The 21,272-nt window shown below is 47.4% G+C and overlaps 1 protein-coding gene across 2 annotated transcripts in view; it reads left to right on the top strand.

The window, feature by feature from the left end:
* MEGF6 (multiple EGF like domains 6) overlaps positions 1-21,272 on the top strand; it is a 199,826-nt gene that overhangs the window by 26,768 nt on the left and 151,786 nt on the right. The window contains exon 4 of one of the 2 annotated variants that reach the window (XM_060276164.1): positions 4,577-4,681. The exons of the other annotated variant lie outside the window; for it this stretch is intronic. Coding sequence (XP_060132147.1) covers positions 4,577-4,681 — 105 coding nt within the window. The remainder of the gene's footprint in view (positions 1-4,576; positions 4,682-21,272) is intronic. 2 annotated transcript variants of the gene reach the window in all.

The raw sequence follows: 21,272 nt of genomic DNA on the forward strand, positions 1-21,272 counted from the left end.
TTCCACATCTGTTTGTGAATTGCTTTGTTTTTTGTTTTTAAAAACACACAAAAACTCATGCACATTTATGCATTTCAGACAGAATTTTGCCTAGTATATGCATTGCATCCCCCCCCCTCAATAATTTCCCCCAATTCTCACAAGGGGCATCTGGTTGGCCACTGTCAGAGCAGGACACTGTTCGTTGTACAACAACTGCCTTCAGCTCGCTGCAAGGAAATCTCCTATCCAGCTGGTCTGACTTGTGTTATGTCTGGCCTCTCCCCATTAGTTTTATGGCTCCTGTAAATGAACACCCACTTGAGATCGGTGGATCACACCTGCTAGTGTCACTGGGCCTCACAAGAGCTGAAAGGGGTCGACTGTAAATGAAAAGGTACAGCTGAGGCTTTGCAGACAGACCTCTTCAGATATGACTCGTGCAAAGGAGCAGCACAAGAAGAGACTAGCTGCTGGGTCAAACCAATGGCCCATCTTTCCCAGAGTCCTGTTCTCCGACAGCATTTCACTCCTCCGTTGCTGGACGTGTGGTTGCTATATCCCGTGTCTGTGTTTACTTTCCAGGCTTGGAAAGTGTGAGAACGGAAGCCAGTCTTACCTCTTCCACTTGTATTGTAATTTTGTACTTCTTTCTTTCTTTCTTTCTTTCTTTCTTTCTTTCTTTCTTTCTTTCTTTCTTTCTTTCTTTCTTTCTTTCTCTTTCTCTCTCTCTCTCTCTCTCTCTCTCTCTCTCTCTCTCTCTCTCTCTCTCTCTCTCTGACGATGTGAGAGGACGCCATGATTGCTTTGTCCTGTATATATTGTTTGATAGGCTTATCTTTCATTAATTTGTCTAGTCCTCTTTTAAAGCAGTCCAAGTTGGTGGTCATTACTGATCCTTGCAGGAGCAAATTCCGTAGTTTAACTATGATCTTCCAGCACTCAGCTTCATTGGATGTTCCTAAATTCCAGCATTACGAGAGAGGGAGTAAAACTTCAACTCAAGACTCATTTATTCCAGAGGAATTTTATTAATCCTGTACAAATGCTCAGGAGTGAGCAAATAGTGGATTACGGCCAGATTACTTCTCCTATCCACTTGAATTTTTTACAAAAGTTCCTGAAATTTGCAGGGAAACAATTGTGCTAATCCTCCTCCTGCTAATTCTCATTGTTAAGATTTCCAGCCTCTGTGGGTGTTCCAAGTATGTTGTTTTACCCAGCTGAGGACAACTCTTTATCTCTTTTGCAAAGAGCTGTTTTTCTTTCCCACTTTGAAATAAATGTTTGGGGCTAGTTGGCCAAAAACACCACTCTGAGCGTTACAAAAAAAGAGATTCTTTTGGAATCTTAGAGGTAAGAATAGAGGAGAGGCAAATGATGGATTGCCCATTTAATCTCGAGGGCTGCAGGGGTACAATCCTGTTCACGTCTGTTCAGAACTGGGCAGAAGAATGTTTGAGGGAGTTGCAGGAATCAGTTTCTGCTGGCAAAGTTGACCCTTAATGAAGCTGAATAAGTCATGTCTATCAATTTCATTGAGTCTACTCTGAGTAGGACTAGAATTGGATGCAGCCAGTGATTACTGACCATGATCATCTCTGGCAAAGATGGTTGCAAGCCATGTGAAGGGAATTCCACACACTTGCTGATGTATTTCTCTAGGAGCAGACGAATACGTGATTTTTGTTTTGTTTTCCCCAACATCTTATTCATCCCCAAACTTAATTCAGCCCCCCCAATATTTCAGGAAGGAAAATGAATGAATATTCACCAGTCTTTTAAGGGGCAATTCTTTTAATAGACACATTTTTTGGTATGCAGTTTGGACCAATCTGTACATTCTAACAAACAGCTTGCTCTAACATACTGCATCTTCTGTACGTTGTTTTCACTAATGTATGCATTTTTGAAATGTTGTGAGTCAGATGGAAAATGGAGCCAGCTTGTTTTCTGTTGCTCCGGGAGGGGGGATATAATAATAATAATAATAATAATAATAATAATAATAATAATAATAATAATAAAATTATTTTTACCCTGCCCACTCTGGGTGACTTCTAACAAAAGATTAAAATACATTAAAACACCAGTCATTAAAAACTTCCCTAAACAGAGCCGAACCAATAGATTCAAGAACCGAACCAATAGAGTCAAACTACAAGAAAGCTGAATCCGTCTAAACATTAGGAAGAACTTTCAGACAGTGGAATGGGCTGCTCCAAAAGGTGGTGGAGGTTTCTTGGGAGAGGTAGGGTGGCCATCTGCCAGGGATTTTCACTTCTGATTCTTGCATTGTTGGAAGTTGGACCACTGTTGGGGTCCCTCCTAACCCCCTATGCAGTGGTCCCTTGACTTACAAATGACTCGCCATCCGTAGATTTCGACTTACGAACGGGACAAATGACCGCACACTTACGAATTTTTCTACATCTGAACGGAAACCATTGGCGGCTTTACATGCGGTTTCCTCGACTTACGAATTTTTCCGAATATTTTTTTTTCCTATGGGAAGCCGCGTTTCGACTGACGAACTTTTCGACCTACGAATGTGCATTCAGAACGGATTAAGTTTGTAATTCGAGGGACCACTGTACTTCTATGAATCACCATCTCTGTTAACTATAGTAGGCCTACTTTGAGTCGGGCTAGTATTGGCTGCAGCTCTATGTTTGTGGATGGAGTTCATCCACGCGGTGGGGAGATCCTTGGCCAATTTGCTGCCCTGCCGTTTGGTATGGAATTCAGAAACATCTCACTGTTTCTGTTTCTCTTGACTTCCAAGCTGAGCAGAGCATTTCTCCGTCACAGTGGGATCTAGTCCAAAGACTTCTGCTCTGGACATCATCCACTGCAACAGACCCTTGTCAGAGTGCCAGACAAGATCTGTGGCATTTTAATCGCCATCATGCTGTATGAGCTACAGTCTTCGGAGCTAATCACTTTGCCGTTTCTGGACTGTGGTTCTTAAATTGTCTGAAGCTGGCATCAGACAGCAATGGCACTCTCTCGTATTACAGGATCTATGCCCTGTGTTGTTGGAGACAGTGTGGAGTAACAGGCACATTTTGGCCTATGGTGGGGATGTGGGAAAGTGCAAAAATGTGGAGGTCTTTTCAGAGATAGCATGCAGTACCCATCATAAGCTAATTGCAAATCCAGCCCTGGCTCTATTGTCCACAGAAAGTGACTCTAATCCTGTAGTATCACGTAAGATTTTTGCATTCCAGCTATTAGCCTCTGCAAGATTAGCATCCCGTTGGAAATCTTGAGAGCTAATGCCTTAAGAGATGTGGCTTAGCAACATATGGGATATAGCTCTCTCGGAACACTGCCATGTAATGCAAGGGGAAACTGAACTTGATTTATTTGATAAAGAATTATATCCCTTTAACGAGGGAGGCAGGTTTAGAGTGGCTGGGGAAACACAGCCAGATTGGCGGGTTAATAATAATAATAATAATAATAATAATAATAATAATAATAATAAGGCAGCCTTGAGAGATTAAGTCATATTCATGGAAGGCATATTTGAAAATATAGCATTGTACTTTGGGCTTTTAAAATATATAGCTAATTGAATATTTTATGTAATTCTGTTGTACCCCATTGTACCAAAGTTGCCCGTGATTTTTGTCTTTTGCTACTGCTGAAGAGATCCTCCTCCTCCTCCTCCTCCTCCTCCTTCTTCTTCTTCTTCTTCACAACAATGAAAAAGACCCTTCTAGTGGTATGACACAATATGGTAGGGTTGCCATATTTTGAAAAGTGCAAATCTGGACACAAAAGTTGTTGAGCTTTTCTATTCTGCTGCATAGTATAGTGAGCTGGCTGCAGGAGGGTAGTAGCAAATTTGGAAGTGTGAGGTCCCTTCAGGATAGTCACAGCTACACTCCCTTCTAAGATTATGCAATTTCCTTATAATTATACAATAATAATAACTAGGGACACATTACAATGATCCATGTGGATATCATGCATTGCCTTTCAGCTAGATCTGTGGACATACATAGCAAATGATTTGGAGTGCTCTGACCTTCTTTTGCGGTGACTTAAGCTGTGTTGTCCCTGGAAGTTCCATTGCACATGGCGGAACTTGCACGCCATTCTCTCGAAACACTTAGCTGTGAGGTGTACAAAAGAGCAACTCCTCTTCCCACACTTTCTCCAGAGCAACCCGAGAGCAGGTGTCCTTGAACTCTGATGATGGCTTCCTGCTTGCCCAAATAGAGGCTGGAGAGGAGTGTGAGAACGTTTGTAAAAACGAGGTAAAATTTGCATTTCTCGATCTGCCCACTTTCGCCTTTTTGTCCACCGCCAGCAGGTGTTCCCTGGAAGCTTGTCCAGAAATGATTTTTTGCTCTTGTGCTGAGAATGGCCCCCAATACATATTAGTGTTGGTCAATGGTCTCATTGAATCATAGAGCTGAAAGGGACCACAAGAGTCATCTAGTTCAACCCCCAGCAATGCAGGAATATTTCACCCTCTGTGGGGCCCAAACCCACAACTCTGAGATTAAGAGTCACATATTCTACTGACTGAATTATCCAGTGCATCTGTATCTCATAAGGTCATCCATCTTCCTCCCCCCCCCAGCTGTCTGCAATTACGGCGTGTGTTTCAACGGAGGCAAGTGTGCGGAAGGCTCCTCTCAGGTCTGCCACTGCCCTGCAGGCTTCCAGGGCCCCAGCTGCCAATATGGTGAGTAGCCGCTTCAAACTGACCCTTGCGCCCATGTCAGTCTTAAGGTGGAGCTGCTTCTCCACCTGAGTCGGAGACCTGGTTTGGCACACACAGCAGGCTGTTGGGAGCCGACTTCTAAGCGGACGATAACCACTTCGGACCTCGAGGGACTGTCTGCCCAATTTTTCAGCGCCTGAAATAATTTAATATATAGTTGTGTTCATATATGCTTGTACAAATTGCAGTTGCTAGTGGCCAGTATAAACATATCTCTTACATATTTGTCTAAGCGGGTCTATCTCCAACTGGGCTTGTGCAACATGCCAAGCCGAACTATGTATGTGATCATCTTGGTGCTGACCTGCTAATTTGGAATTCTTACTGTGGCTCTTGCTGCGCCTCCTTCTCCTTTTTACATCTCAAGTCTTTTAGCGAGGTCTCCCTCTTATGTTTGCACGTGTGTGTGATGTCTGAGCGCCGACTGCAATCCTGTATTTGGAAGCGAGATGCAGTCTCCTCTGCCTTTTTGCCAGTTTCCATAGATTCAGAACAGCTGGGGAGAGGGGGGGCAGTTAGGTCATCATAGCAAGAGAGCTTCTCTCTGGGAAAAACCCCTCTAAGTGCTCCTTACATCTTGTAATTCAGCGAGATCTTCCAGTTGGCACGATATACATGTGTCTCTCCCTACCTCCAGCAACAAACTTCAGGGATCACACACCCATGATGCAGACACACAGAAACCCACAGCTAGATCACAAAATTTTCTTTTTAAGTAACCTGACCTTAGACATCTTGCTTGGGAACTCGGAGTCAATGCATTCAATGGGGCACATTTCTGAGCAGGTATGTTTTATGGCTCAGACAGCATGTTACAAAGGAGGCGTGTGAATGCCTCTCTCCCCCTGCCCCAGCCAAGCAGCTGCACAGCGAGTTGAGGGGCCGGGGGAGAGACTGAGGCGAATCAGGATTGGGGGAAATGGTCTGGAAGTGGGGGGGGGGGAGCTTAATTCCACTACATATCACATACCTGCTAACATTTCTCCGATGAAAATAGGGATGTCCACCTAAACAACAACATCAACAAAAACAACAATTAATTTTAATGGGTTGCCCCAGCCACTCTTGGTGGCTTCCAACATATAAAAGAAGGTATCTGAAGAAGTGACGTGTGCCTCATACCAATGACAAACTAAGTTGGTCTCTAAGGTGCTGCTGGAAGGAATTATTTTATTTTGTTTCGACTACGTCAGACCAACACGGCTACCTACCTGTAACTACCTGTAACTAATCCTACTGGGAGAATGCCAGGGATGGAACCTGGAACCTTCTGGGTGTGGAGGAACTGCTCTGCCACAGAGCTATCTCGCTTCCTCTGATGTTAAGTCTGGTGGGAGTATGCAGAGCTGCGATGGGCTTCAGGAGCCTCCGTTGCTGAGTGTACACATCCATTTCATGCTTTGGGGAGTCCTGATTACAGCAGAATCATGAACTCATCTGGTTAGGTGGGTTTTAGCTGCTGATTCAGCATGCTTTCTCCCTCCTTCCCCTTTCTTTCATGGTACGTACATCTGTTTTCATGAACTGTAATTATCATTACAGGTGACAATATAGAAGCACTATCAAGGCATTTGAAGTCTCTTTCAGGTAATCTGTTGAAAGCAGATGCGATCCCCTACACACACACACACAATGAGAGAGCGAGAGAGTACAAATATGCTGTTGGAAGAGACCATTTGTTATCTATGGGTGTGGTGTGTTCAGCAGGACCCATGATCCTCTCCTGCAAAATATATTCCCCCTTTCTCTTTGCATAACTTCCACTGCATGCTCCGTTCCAAAATGAAAGAATATCCCAATTTTCCTATCTTTTCCGTTGCACATTTTGGGAAGTAAAAGCCAACTGCATAATCCTCCGCAACGCAACTCAAAAGTAAGTTCTATTTGCTTCAATGGGACTTGCTTTCTGGTCAGCGCGGATGGCAGCCTGCTCTAGTTGGGGACCCTCGAGCTGCCAGTGGACTCCCAACTCTCTTTGAGTCCCATGTTCAGAAGGGTTGGTGGTCAGGGCTGATGGGAGTTGTAGTCCAAAGCATCTGGGGGCGCCAGGTTGGGGAAAGTTGGTGCACTGGGTTGCCCACCAAGAGAGCTCTCTCCCCCAAAATAGACTGTACTTTCTGCAATAAGGAAAGTGAGGGGGAAACCTTATTGCAGAAAGTACAGTCTATTTTGGGGGAGAGGGGAGTCATTGATAGCCTCCATGCATTCTTCACTGCAAACCATCAAGTCAGAGGCAATCACTGCCTTTTGTGGGATACACGATTGTAGTACCTAGTCAGTAATACCTCTCCTGTCATTTCCAGCAACTAGTATTCAGAAGCACTCTGACCAGGGGCATTGCAGTAGGGGGGCGGGGCGCCACGGGCTCCACTCTGTGGGGGGCAGCGTGGCACCCCCCCTTGGCACCTCCACCGATGGCTGCCGCTACCGTGGTGGCGGCGGCGCAACTGCCATCGCGGAGGCCGCTGACGCCCCTCACTGCTCCACCTGAGTAGGAAGAAGCACAAAGTGTCCTGTGGATCGGCTTGCCATGCGCTTTGTTCTTCTGCCTACTCAGGCGGAGCGGTGAGGGGTGTCAAGCGGAGACCTGAGGGGTGTCTCGCCACTCCACCTGAGTAGGAAGAAGCACAAAGCGCGCTATGGAGTGGGTTGCCGGCAGTGGTGCTCCAGCACCCGGATACGAGAATCCCGATGCTAGAGCGGCGGTGCCAGCAACCCGCTCCGTAGCTCGCTTTGGACTTCTTCCTGCTCAGGCGGAGCAGCGAGGGGCATCAGTGAGCTCCGGGGCGGGTTGCCGGCTCCGCGGTTCTAGCATCGGGATCCTCGGATCCGGGCACGACGCATGCATGCGGCGGGGTGTCTTCGGGTTTGCCGCCCCGGGCAGCCAGAAGGCTAGCTACGCTGCTGACTCTGACCATGGAGGCAGAGCATAGCCATCATGGTTAGTAGGCATCAACAGCCCTCTCCATGGATTTGCCTAATCCTCTTTTGAAGCCACCCAAGTTGATGGTCATCACTGCTTCCTGTGGAAGTGAGTTCCGTAGTTTAACTATGCACTATGCGAAGGAGGACTTTCTTTTATCTGTCCTGACTCTTTCAGCACTCAGCTTTGTTGGATGTCCACAGCTTCTAGTGTTATGAGGGTGGGGGTGGGGGACTTTTGTCCATCCACTCTCTCCATGCCATGCATAATACTATAAACTCAGGGACTCTCAGGGACCCTTTCCTGGGAGTAGCTTTATAAGAAACCTGCTCACCTTTTCTCCTCCACCCCCTTGATCTTCCCCCAAGGAAGGACCCTTGGATTTCTAGAGCCAGTGCGGTGTAGTGGTCAGTGTGTCAGACTAGGACCTGGGAGACCAGGGTTCAAATCCCCACTCAGCCATGAAGCTCACTGAGCCAATGCCCCTCAGCCGGACCTACCTCACAGGGTTGTTGTGGGGATTAAATGAGGACAACCATGTGAGCACCTTGGAGAAAAAGGTGGGATACAAATGCAATAAATAAAATAAAAAAACAAAATTCCTACCATATGGGGTACATGCAGGATTTATTTTCCTGTGTACTTTACTTGGCCCTTAGGGCTGACGCCAAGATAGTCATTGCCTCCCCTCCTAAATTCTGGTATCAGATGGTGTGCGAAACAGCAGTTTCAGGCCGAGCCAAATAGCAATATGCTGCTCTGGCTCTGGCTCTTGTACGTCCCGTTAATGACCTGCCTAAAACTCACAGACAGGAATAATGGATTTCCCTTGCTATTAAAACGGGAGTTACATTGCACCAGGTGTAGATGGTTTGTTCCAGACGGTTTTACAGAAGGCTATTTCTCCCCCTCCTATTAAAGCCCATGTTCTTGCTCCTTTCAAATATTGTTTTTTTCTTTCTGTTTCTTCATTATGTAGCTCAGGAGTGTGGGAAGCGATGGGGAGTGTAATCATAGAGTTGTAGAGTTGGAAGTGACCCCAAAGGTCATCTAATCCAAACCCCTGCAATGCAGGAACCTTGACTAAAGGGGCCCTAACAGATGGCCATCCATGGAGCAGAGAAACTGGGGGTCTGTCCTTCAGCCCCAAGACCAGTTCTCTTCTGTGTGTGACATGCCTGTAGTGGGCGGGGCCAAAGGCAAAAGTGGGAGGGGCAGCAAATGCAAATATTTCTTTTATACAGTAGGCAGGCAGAAGCAGCCATCCCTTGATAGCAAGTGCAGAGTCTCTTCTGTGTGAAGAAGCTCCTTTATGAAGTCTCTTGGAGCTGCAAGTGGCCTGCAAGCTTACAAAACCTTATCTTTTTAGTCCAAGGGCCGCAGCCCCTTCTGGGCACACTTTCAGGGGCCGTGGCCCGTATGCCAATGGTGGGTGGAGTCTGAGGTCAAAGTGGGTGGAGCAACAACTGTAAATTTTTACCTTTGTACCGTAGGCTAGTTTCCATGCACATTTCCATGCAGGCAAGCAAGGATGACGATCAGATCAAGGACACATTCCAGCCAGGCTAAAACACTCAAAGTGTATGTGAAGCAAGTACAGTGAAGAGTGTAGCCTGGGGAGAGTTCCGAGGGCTACATTTGTATGTGGGCCTGAGGTTCCCCTATCGTAAATGCAATATTTTGCAGCTACCTGTTCCATCTCTACCTTGCATTTCCTTGCAGCGGCCACTGTTGTGATGTAGTATCAAGATGGCAAGGACTGCATTTTCTCAGCGGCAAAAGGCTCCTCTTTTTGCACTGCAGAAAATCCCACATTCTTGCAAGAGGGGCTTTCCTTTCCTGCCTTTCCCCCCACATTGATTAGGGAAGCGGGTGGAGGTTGGATTTCTCCAAACAGCTGAGTAATGAGCTTGCACAGCTATTGCACGGAGAGAACCATCTGGAGAGGCCCCAAGAACAAGTCGTTTTTCTCCTCCTTGGCGAGACTGCCAGGTTGAAATTTCCTTCCCCAAATGTATTCTCTCTCCCCTTGCGCTCTCCCTTCTCCTTGAAACAAAGAGCTGCTTTAGTCTGAGGCCAGCCCTTCTGTTCTGTTTGATGGCGAGGTCCCTGCAGAGCTGTAACAAGCTTATGGGCTTTGCTGCTGGAATTTGGTCCCGGGCGCAGATACATCTTCCTGAATTCCATTATGTGCTCAAGGTGGCTTTAAGTTGGCTCCGCGGATATCCCCCTGGGCCAAGGAGAGAATGTGGACAGGAAAGCAATCTTCCCCTCCCCTCCCCAGGGGCGGCGGGGGGGGGGGGAAGAGATGAAAGCCCTTCTGACTTGCTTGGGGGCTTCCTGGCAAACTAATCTTCATAGCCCTTTGTGTAAAAGAAGACCCGAGCTGCCGCATGTGGAGCATGCAGAAGATAAGCTACAGATGCTGGGCTCTAGTCAGCGATCATCCTGGGCTGGTTTGTGGGGACTTTGTCTGTAGTCACTTGTGGTTCATGGAATCCTAGAATTGTAGAGTTGGAAGGGACCCCCCTCCCCCAGGGGCATCTAGTCCAAATCCCTGGAATGCAGGAATCACAGGTAAAGAATCTCTGCTTGGAAGAAGTCCTAGAGAGCGAGCTGGGTTGGTCCGTTGCAGCAAAACCCAACCCGGGATTGTGTGGCACCTTAAAGGCTAACATGATGGCATGTACGGTTTTATAGACTTGAGCCCATTTTGCCAGGTGCATGAAATATTATCCACAAATATAAAGCAGGGCTGGGTGGACCTGACAGTTTTAGTTTCTCTCCGTTTGTCGTTCTTCCAATCTTAAATTCGGTTATCCACATTTCTGCATTAATTTGGACTTTTTAAAAAAAACCCTCCGTGAAAATTCATTGGCGAATTTTTCTGATATACACAGGATAAAGCCTTCTCACCTGTGCACATCAAGCAAGCCTCTGCAAGGGGCCTCCCTTGCAGATTTTAATAACTGGACAGCTTTGTAACGAGACAGAAGGTCCTTCAAATAGCCTGGACTCAAGCCTTTTGGGGCTCCAAGAGTTAAAACAAATGTAGCCCAGTTAAATAACATTCAGTAACCAGGGGTGTATCGAAAGATCAAGTGATGGGTTCCTGGTCCTATGGACATGTAAGCAGTCTAGCTGCTGACTTTGCAGCAACTGCAGCTACCAGAGGCTCTTCGAGGGTAGCCACACATAGAGCTCCAGATCACCAATGTATTGAGCATATATCTTGATTGGCTTGCACAAAGCTTAGGGAAAAGTTAGATTATGCCCTGACTTTATTGAGCACCAGTTTTGCAGGGACATTATATGACTACGAACATTCATTCTGATTTGCTTGCACAATATTTATGCCCCCAATATTTGTTCAGTCCCCCAATTTTCAGAGCATTTTGCTGTCACCTTTCTAACTACAAAAAGTTGATTTCTTTTAAAAAGTGGGTTTCTTGTGCTCGATCGATGGAGGGCTTGAATCCACTTTAATTGTGCAAGTCTAAATACTGACTATTTTGAAGTGACCTGGATGTGATCATTTCAAGATGACCTGTCTGTTGAGCATTCATCCTGATTTGTTCGCAGGGAGGCAAAATGATGTTGTACTTCCCAGTGCATTTTCACATCATACTCCTTATCTGGAAAAGTCAATGGGGTTGGGAAAAGAAGAGTTTCAAACCAACTTTAATTGTGCAACCTGAATTTTTGGGGATGTGATTGAAGCCCACCTGCAAATAGCAACAGATTATCATTATTAATTATTTTTTACCCCACCTGTAAGGCAGCTTACAGATAAAATAGGAGCAGCTAAAAATATAGGAAGCAAACAAACAAGCAACCATTAAAAAACAATTGAACATTAACAGAATTCCTATCTGGAATGTATTCAAATGTCACCATCTTTCATCTTTTCATATTTTTACGTTAAATTTGCAGACAAAAAATTAATAATCATCACCATCGGGTGAAAGGGTGCAGCTTGCACTCTAAGGATTGCAGCCTACCAAGTTATACTCAGAGTAGACCCAGTGAAATTAATGGACCCATAATGCCCATTAATTTCAGTGGGCAACAACTCTTGGGTGCAACAGCTATTGGATACAATCCTGAATGTATTCCTGCAAACATGCTTATTGCTTCCACCACTGGGGAGTCTAGGAGGACCAGAGGGTCAAAGATACACTCTTCAGCATAACCTTTCACTGGGAGTGCAACCCCTTCCAGAACAGATTGTATCCCAGTTCCTGAGCCAGATTTTCTGCTGACCAACAGCATGTGGTGTGCTGAGTCGGGGAGCAAAGCAAGCCTTTAATGTCTGATCCATCTGGCTCCCTGCAGCTTCTGCAGAGAGCTTTGTGTGGAAATAAAGGAGTTGGGGAGATTCTGGTATTTTGGAGACTGACCTTTCCAAACATAAGAGCATCAACTTTGAACCTTTTTTTTTTTGCCAAGGGGAAGAAAGCAGTGGACTATACTTCTGTATTGTTTTTCTTCTCGAGAATACATTTTTGACCTCTGGACCTTGAATTGGTCCCCCTTGTTGCTCCCCCTTGTTGCTCACCCAAGGTGAGATGTTCCGGGTACCAGGACGCAGCTCATTGGAAGATGTGGAGCAGCAGCCTGGGCTACCTTGGTGGAAGGTCAGGGCACTTTTTTCGTGCCAGGCACATTCTCTATGCATGTCTATGCCCTGCCCTGATTTGTGTGAGCAGAGGTTACTTGTCCTCCCATCATTTGATCACCATTCCATGCTTTCCCATGCCTTTCCCCTTCAACGTTTGTAACTGCAAAAATCCTCCGCCCCCCAAGAGGAACGGTTGTTCCAGGGCGCAAGAGCTTCAATCTGCTTTTAATCCAAGCCTATATTCTGACACAAGCTCACACCCTCTGCAAAATGCAGACTGTCTGGTGGTAACTGAAGTGTGAAAGCTGGCGATCGCATTAATTGAGTTGGTATGGGTCAGAATTCAAGTTCAAGTTCCTTAGGCACCCGTACTAAAGAAAAACTAGACCTTAGCAGTTCCCTTTTCTTTGAGACAAACGTATCCTCACAATGGATCACCTGATTCCATAGAATAGCTGCAATATTTATTTTTTCTGAATGAAGAGGTGGAGTGTGTTTGTGTGTGAAAACGAAGCAGTGTACTTATCTCCAGTCTTGGCGCGGCCCAGAAATAGACAGGATTCTAAGGAGAAGGTAGAAGAAACAACTTCATGTGAATGACTTGCAATCATTCGGGACAAAAGTAAGAAAGCTGGGATAGCTCAGTCGGTAGAGCACAAGACTCGTAATCTCAGAGTCATGGGTTCAAGCCTCACGTTGGACAAAAAGATTCCTTGCATTGCACGGGGGTTGGACTAGATGACCCTTGTGCTCCCTTCCAACTCTGCAATTCTATGATTCTAGACATCTTTCTACTTCTCCATACTGGGACAATCTTGAGTCAACCTTAATATCACTGTAGGTGTTCCCCCATGATTAGTTACATTGTAGTATTTCTAGTTTTTCCATTACGGTCATTAGCTTCTTAGCATATTAGGTGGCAGTGGGGGAGTAAATTTGGCTCATGCCTCCGGTTTTGTTCTTGTTGATTTTCCCATTTGTTCGTCCCCTCTTTTTTTGTTTGGTGATTTCCCAGCTCTGACAGGTAAAGTAGGGTGGGGGAGCAGGAGGAGAGAGGAAAGCAAGGCTCTGCTTTGCCCGGAGTTATCTGCCTGTCCATCAGCCAAGTACTAGGTATTTAATAGTTGGCAAGCAGATAGCACCAGACACTTTGATGAAGAGGCTGGGAAGGGAAGCATGCCAACATCTTAGAGGAGCTTATTGAGTTGTGCAAGGAAGTTTGGTAAATGCATTTAAACGGCGGCGGGGCGGGGGGGGGGGGAGGGAGTGGAATGCACTCAGGACAAAAGGAGTGTTTGGAGATTCCCTTTTAATTTTTACTTTTTAAAATGGGGATTGGGGACGGGGCCCTCCAGATGTTGGTGGACTCCAGCTCCCATCAGCATGGTTGATGGTCAGGGATGATGGGAGCTGTAGTTGAGCAACATCTGGAGGACCAAGGGCTCCCAAACCCCTGATCTAAGGGCAGAGCAAGTCTACCAAGGATTCTTGAGCTGTGGTTCCTGCATTGCATAGGCTTGGATTGGACGGTTCTATGTATTTGGCTACAGAAGCAAGGGGTGGTGGAGGAGGACCAGAGTTCCTAAGAGCCAGCATGCTGCAATGTTTAGAACGTTGGACTAGATTATGAGAGACCAGGGCTCAGACCCTCACTCAGGCATGAAGCTCACCTTGGGATGAGTCCCTGCCTCTCAGCCTGACCTAGCTCTCAGGGTTGTGGTGTGGATACATGGAGAAGCAGGGGTGAGAACCGATTGGGGTGCCTTGAGTTCCTTAAAGGCAAGGTGGGAAATGAAGGTAATAATGCTAGTTAATGATCACAAATTAATGATTCCCTGAGCATGCAGCGTTAGAGATTTGTAGCAAAGAAGTGATGACAGAGGAAGAGTCTCATTAACCACTCCCCCATCTGGGATGGCAGAAGACCATCCCAGAGTCTTAGAGGATGAGTGCAGAGAGATTGAAATCAGGTTTTAAATCATAGAATCATAGAGTTGGAAGAGACCACAAGGGCCATCCAGTCCAACCCCCTGCCGAGCAGGAAACACCATCAAAGCATTCTTGACATATATTCAGACAAATAATTTGTCTGCTGCGTACAACAAGCTTTACCTGGAATATTTTCACTTCTTACAAGAGTTACACACACACACACACACACACACACACACACACACACACACACCACCCATCATCATCAACATCATCAATTTGTTATGTTAAAAAGAGGAAAGCCAAGAAGCTCTCCAACTTCTCAGCTCATTAACTTGATTTATACACCTGGAGCTAAAAGTTCAGGCAGCTGAAAAATCTGTTATTTTAGGGTCCTGTTTTTCGTTTGTTGAAGCCAACTGGCCTTTTCTTTTGCTTTCCTCTGGAGCTCTGGTGAGTCATGTTTACAGGGTGAGTGGGAGGTTAAAATCAGCTGGGAGTTGACAAATCCTGTCCGCACCAGGGGTGCTTAGCCCAGCCTTATCAGTCTCAGGATAAGGCAGTTGAAGTGGGTAGACTAGTAGGGCAAATAGGGTGTTGCCCCACCAATCCCAGTTTGCCCTCAGCCAGGCCTGCCTGCCTTCTTTCTTACAACCACTGAGAGGGTGTTCTGTCTGTCATCAGCTCTGGCTCCCCCTACTGTTCATCTCCCCGCCTTCCACCCTATCAGCCGCAATGAGCAGCTGTCACCACTGGGATGATCCCAGTCGTAGGAGCCCATAGCCTTGGGTCTCCTAATAGTAGCTTGGTTAACCTCTAGCTAGCCACAAGTTGTGTTCGCTAACACAACCCCTCTCCCTCTAAGTCCCCTGGCAGGTGTAGAGGCAGTGGGAGAGAGGCGAGATCTCTCTCTGAGTTTACAGGAGGGGCTCCTGCTGTTTCTTGTCCAAAGCACATAAAAATATCTCTTCCTCCAGCCCTCTATGTGTGTGCCAGGGGGCTTGAGAAACAAGCAGTGGGGAGAGTATCTTATCTCACTCACACTGAGCTTTGGAGAAGGTGAGAAACAGAGGAGCTGGTGGGTGGGCAGGAATCCTGTTGATTCTTCACCTTTCCTTTCCATTCCATTCCAACACACTCTTTGAGTGTATGTCTACAATTAGATCAGCAAGCATAGGTCACAGGATCATAGAATTGTAGCATTGGAAGCATGGGCGTACCCAGGATCAAAACTAGGGGGGGGCAAGGGGAGGGGCCAAGGCACGGAAGGGGAGGGGCCACAAAGTGGGCGGGAACAGCGAACTCGCGCTCCGCCGGGCTGTGCCCCTCCCTAGAAGCAGGGCTGGTGGGCGGAGGCGGAGCCCAGCCCAGCGGAGCGCGAGTTCAGCGTTCCCCGCCGCGCTTGGCCTTGCCAGAGGGCGCGACGGGGAGCTGGAGGGAGGGCGCAGCGCGGCGGGCGGGAACGGCGAACTCGCGCTCCGCCGGGCTGTGCCCCTCCCTAGCAGCAGGGCTGGTGGGCGGAGGCGGAGCCCAGCCCAGCGGAGCGCGAGTTCGGCGTTCCTGCCCACCGCGCCGCGCTCCCTGGTTCCCCGCCGCGCTTGGCCTTGCCTGAGGGCGCGCCGGGGAGCTGGAGGGAGGGTGCGGCGCGGTGCGGCGGGAATGGCGAACTCGCGCTCCGCCGGGCTGTGCTCCGCCTCTGCCCACCAGCCCTGCTTCTAGAGTAGGGCTGCTGCCCTAACTTGCCGCATGGTGGGTACGCCCTTGATTGGAAGGAATACAAAGGGTTGTCTGCTCCAACCTCTATAATTGCAGGAATCACAATGTGGGATCTCCCTCTTTATCCCACCCCACCCCAGAACCCTCATATCTGCCAACTAAAGTAAAAAAATGCATACCTTAGAATGAAAGTATTCAGAGCCCAGGAGTTTGCCTTGAGTAGGGATGCAAGCAGATAGCAATTTCCATCCCGTCTTGCGTTCTGTGCAACCAGTGTGGTTTCCGTTCTGCTGGAGTTCAGCTTCTGTTGAAACCTAAATGATTCATCCTGCTATCCACTGTGGCTGCTCTGATTAATTCCATAATTGATTCCAATGCATTTCAGTGGAAGGGAAACATAAGAAACAAAAGGGGTTTGGACTAGGTGACCTCAAAGATTCCTTCCAACTCTTAACTTCTGTGATTCCACAGTAGGTTTTGGTGTGATCTCTATGGCTAAGCTATGGAACAGACTCTCACAAGTGGCGGTGATGGCAACCAACATGGGTAACTACAAGTATGAGATAGGATTAGACAAATTCGTGGAGGAGGAGGAGGCTGTCGGTATGCTTCCTAACTCTAGTTGTTGGAAACCATAGAAGGGGAGAATGCTGTTGTGCTCAAATCCTGCTTGTATACATCCAAGATTGGCCATCTTGTTGGCCACTGCGAGAATAGGCTATTGGACTAGATGGGGCATGGTTCTTCTTCTGGTCTTGACTTCCTTCCTTCCTTCCTTCCTTCCTTCCTTCCTTCCTTCCTTCCTTCCTTCCTTCCTTCCTCCCTCCCTCCCTCCCTCCCTCCCTCCCTCCCTTCCTTCCTTCCTTCCTTCCAGGAACCCTGTTAAATGTAGCCTCTAATTTTCAATAACACCCCTTCCCCGTAGCTCAGAGTGGCTTAGGCAACAATTCAAGAAGCCAAGCAATGTTGAGAATGTGCTAATTAGTGATTATGTGTGTTCTGAGAATACCCAACAACACAGCAAGCTTTGGTGGTATAACTAATGAGGGGCATTGCAGAAAGGGAGGCCCCTTCTCCCCTTGCCCTCCATCCTTGGGTCCCGTTCAAATGCTTTGGAAGCTGTGTGCATTCCAGCCACCCCTGCATTCTTCCTTGCGGTTGTTGAACTGTACTTACTCTGCACAACGTCAAGCTGAAACAGGGCTCCTTGATAGCGGCACTTTGTCTGCTTTCGGAGGAGATGCTTTCGCTGACAAGCAGTGTAAACGGTTGCAGCAGCTGGCAGGAGCTACGCAGGCGGGCCCTGGTCTCCAGAAATGTTTGAGCATTGTCTGATTATGGTTGTCAGATGCAGATGATGAATGCCCATGTTGAGAAAGCAGGAGCCAAGGCAGGCCTTGATATTTGTTGCATAGAGGCCCAACTGGAGTTAGGGAAGTGCAGATCAGGCTCTGCAGTTGCTGTTGTCATCCACCTGCCTCAAGAGACAATGGAGTGCTCTTCCAGGGGTGAAGTCAAACTACTGCATTAGCAGTACCAAAGTGATCTCCCTGGGGCGCAAGCCTGGGTGGTGGGTATGGAGGTCCTGAGCTGCCTAGACAACAAGGCCCCCTCTTGGCCTCACTGATGTGGTCCAAAGGAAAGCATACAGTGGTATCTTGGCTCCCAAACAAATCAGCTCCTGAATGCTGCAAACCCGGAAGTAAGTGTTCCAGTTTGTGAACGTTTTTCGGAAGCTGAACATCTGATGTGGCTTCCGCTTGAGTGCAGGAAGCTCCTGCAGCCAATCAGAAGCCACACCTTGGTTTTCAAAAGGTTTCAGGAGTCGAACGGATTGGATTAAGTTCGAGAACCAAAGTACCATTGTACATACCTGCCAAGTCCCGGACTGCAGAATCCGGGACCGGCAGCCGCGTGACACCGGAAGTTGCATAGACGCAACTTCCGGTGTCACTTTGCCCATCTATGGGCACCAAAAATGGCCGCCGCCAACACTGGAAGTCGCGTCTACGCACTTCCGGACATGCGTAGATAGATGCGACTTTCGAAGCCGGCGCCAGCCATTTTTGGTGCCCATATATGGGCAAAGCAGAAAAAAAAGGCCACTGGCAGGAGAATATAAGGGAGAATAATGGGAGATGAAGAGATACGGGGGACCGCCGGGAAACGGTATGAAAAAACGGGGGGGGGGTTTCCCGGGGAAAACGGGGTACTTGGCAGCTCTGCCATTGTACATCAGGCAGATAGCTCAGTTAATTGGAGCGTGGTGCTGGTAACGCCAGGGTTGCAGGTTCGATCCCTGTAAGCGACAGCTGCATATTCCTGCACTGCAGGGGTTTGGACTAAATGATACTCAGGGTCCCTTCCAACTCTATGAATCTATGTTTCTACATATCGGTTGTGCCTGAAACGGGAGTTACCTGTATATAACTTAGGTTCATGAATTTCAGTTGGTATACTTTGAGTAAGGCTTAGTTGGATATGACCCTTAGTTTCCACTCGCCTCTCTCTGTCCTTCATCCAGCTAAGCAAGACACATTCAGAGTTCGAGGACAGCTTCCAATTGGGCAAAACCATGACATGAAATAGGGCTGGTGATGGTTTGGGCCTGGGGAGAGTCCTGGGGGCTAGATGGAGAAGGCTGGAGGGCTAAAGGTGAGATTCTGCACCCCTAGAACAGGACTAAAGAAAAGAGCAAATATTAGCATCGTGATATCTTCTCTTGCTCCTTGATCATTTTCTTTTGTTTCTTCCGGGGTCTGTTGAACATTATCAGATACCTCCTCTATGTGTAATTATTTCCATGCTCCACCTCACTGCTATATGCTTGGCAGATGGGCCTCCTTTTAGGCTGTTTGCAAAACCTGTGCTCACTAAGTCATGCTAATATGGCAGGTATTTGCACGCATTCCAGCGCCAAAGCAACGAGCCTACCAGCCACCACCTTCTGCATATCTGGAATGAATATCCATATGTTGCTGGCTGTTAAAGGAGAAATATGTGCCTCTAGCCATAATCTATGACTTCACTCACTCCTGGGCATTAGTGAATAAGATTCTGCTGGGGTAAATGAAGTTTCGAGTTGATTCTTCATTGTCGGGTATCAAGATAGAATACAATTATGCATGACATGGAGGAAGTGCATGAAGAAAAGTTGTTCTCCTTCCATAATACTAGAACTTGGGGGCATGCAGTGAAGCTGAATTCTGGAAGATTCAGGGCAGGCCAAAGGAAGTCCTTCATCACATAGCCCAGAGTTGAAATATTCCCATAAGAGGTGGCTACCAACTTTAAAAGAAGTTTAGACAAATTCATGGAGGGCTAAGACTGTGCTCTCCCTCTACTGTTGGAGGCAGTAGGTGCCTGAATACCAGATGTTAGGAACCACAGGAGTGGAGAATGTTCTTGGTTAGATTACTGCAACACATTATATGTGGGGCTGTCCCTGATGATGGTTCGGAAACTTCAGCTGGTGCAGGATTCAGCTGCCAGGTTGCTCACCAGGGCAAGATGGTTTGAGTCTATAGGGCCAATCCTGGCTCAGCAATGCACTGGCTGCTGATTAGTTTCTGGGCCCAATTCAAAGTGCTGGGTTTGACCTATAAAGCCATAAATGGCTCAGGACTGCAATACCTCAAGGACTGCCTCTCCCCAGTGGAACTGACCCAGACCCTGCAATCATCATCTGAGGCCCTTCTTTGTGTGTCTCCTCCATGAGAGGTCTGGAGGGCAGCAACATCAGAATGGGCCTTTTCTGTGGTGGCTCCCCATTGTGGAATGCTTTCTCCAGAGAGGCTCGCCCAGCCCCTTCTTTACATATCCTCTTCTCCCAGGCCTTTGGCTGATTAAACGGTCCGGTCCATGACTTTTAAAACTGGGTTGGGTTGGGTTAGGTTATTGTTTTCATTTGTTACTATGATATGTAATTTGTGTTGTTATATTGTAAACCGCCTTTTGATCCTCAGATATAGGGTGGTATAGGAATAATAATAATAATAATAATAATAATAATAATAATAATAATGCTCAGGTTCATTTTGTGGGATTCTCACCAGCATCTGGCTGGCCACTCCCAAGTCCATGTACAGTGGAACCTCGGTTTATGAATACCTCGGTTTATGAACGCCGCGGACCCATCTGGAACGGATTAATTCACTTTCCATTACTTTCAATGGGAAAGTTCGCTTCAGTTTATGAACAGACTTCCGGAACCAATTACACCCATGCTTCGGGTTAAGTACGCTTCAGGTTGAGTACTCCGCGGACCCGTCTGGAACGGATTAATCCACTTCCCATTACTTTTAATGGGAAAGTTCGCTTCAGTTTATGAACGCTTCAGTTTATGAACAGACTTCCGGAACCAATTGTGTTCATAAACCGAGGTACCACTGTATATAATATTCCTTTCTTGTGACAAGAAGCTGGTGTGATGAGTTTGCAGCCTCCAATATTTCTTGGGTGGAATATGATCCGGTGTAGGATAGCTCCTGGCTCCGGATTCTCTGCTCATTCGGAAGACCGCCAATAATAATAGTTACGGTTGTCAGCTGCTGCTGAATCTCCCATTGCCATTTCATCTGGCTTCATGCAGGCCAAAGAATTTGATATCCTGACCTCCCCTTTTCAAACCATGTGGATAAGGACATAGGAAGCTGTCTTATATCAAGTCAGACCAGTGAGTAGTTCATCCAGCTCAGTATTGTTCATGCTGACTGAAAGGTTTTCAGGCAGGAGTCTGGCCTAGCCCTACCTGGAGATGCTGGGAATTGAACCTGGCACTTTCCACTTACAAAGCAGATACTCTACCACTGAGCAGTCTCCAAAGGGGAATGCTGGATGAGATGGGCATTTAGGATGGAACTTGATTTTCTGGTGGACTCTGAAATCTCAGCATGAGCTTTGTTGGGATCTGGCATGGTTAGGCAGCCCCAGATGCTTGCGGACAATAAAGAGAGATGTGTAGCAGGGTGTGTGTGTGTGTGTGTGTGTGTGTGTGTGTGTGTGTGTGTTAAGGTTGGCATCCACGGTTGGTGGACAAGGGTTCTCCACTTTTGATGCCAAGTATCAGAGATGGGCAAGCCGATCTCTGCCAGCGCTCTCCATTGCTCCTCGTTCAGAGCCCCATTGGGGAGTGCAGAAGACCTCAGTCGGCCTGTGGGGTGGCTGAGCAAGAGGCAGTGGCAGCAGAGCCAGAGGGGCAGGATGCAACCTTGTCATCAAGAGCCAGGGGTCACTTCTGCAGATGGGATCAGGCTCACGTGCCCAGACAAAGTGTGTGTCTTGGCACAAGTGGCATTCCTGCCAAGCAAGCAAGTCTCTTTAAAAGCTGGGCAGGAAGGGTGCCTTCCTGTCCAGCTTTG

This window comes from Zootoca vivipara, chromosome 6 (assembly GCF_963506605.1).
Source record: "Zootoca vivipara chromosome 6, rZooViv1.1, whole genome shotgun sequence".
In the NCBI taxonomy this organism is placed as follows: Eukaryota; Metazoa; Chordata; class Lepidosauria; order Squamata; family Lacertidae; genus Zootoca; species Zootoca vivipara.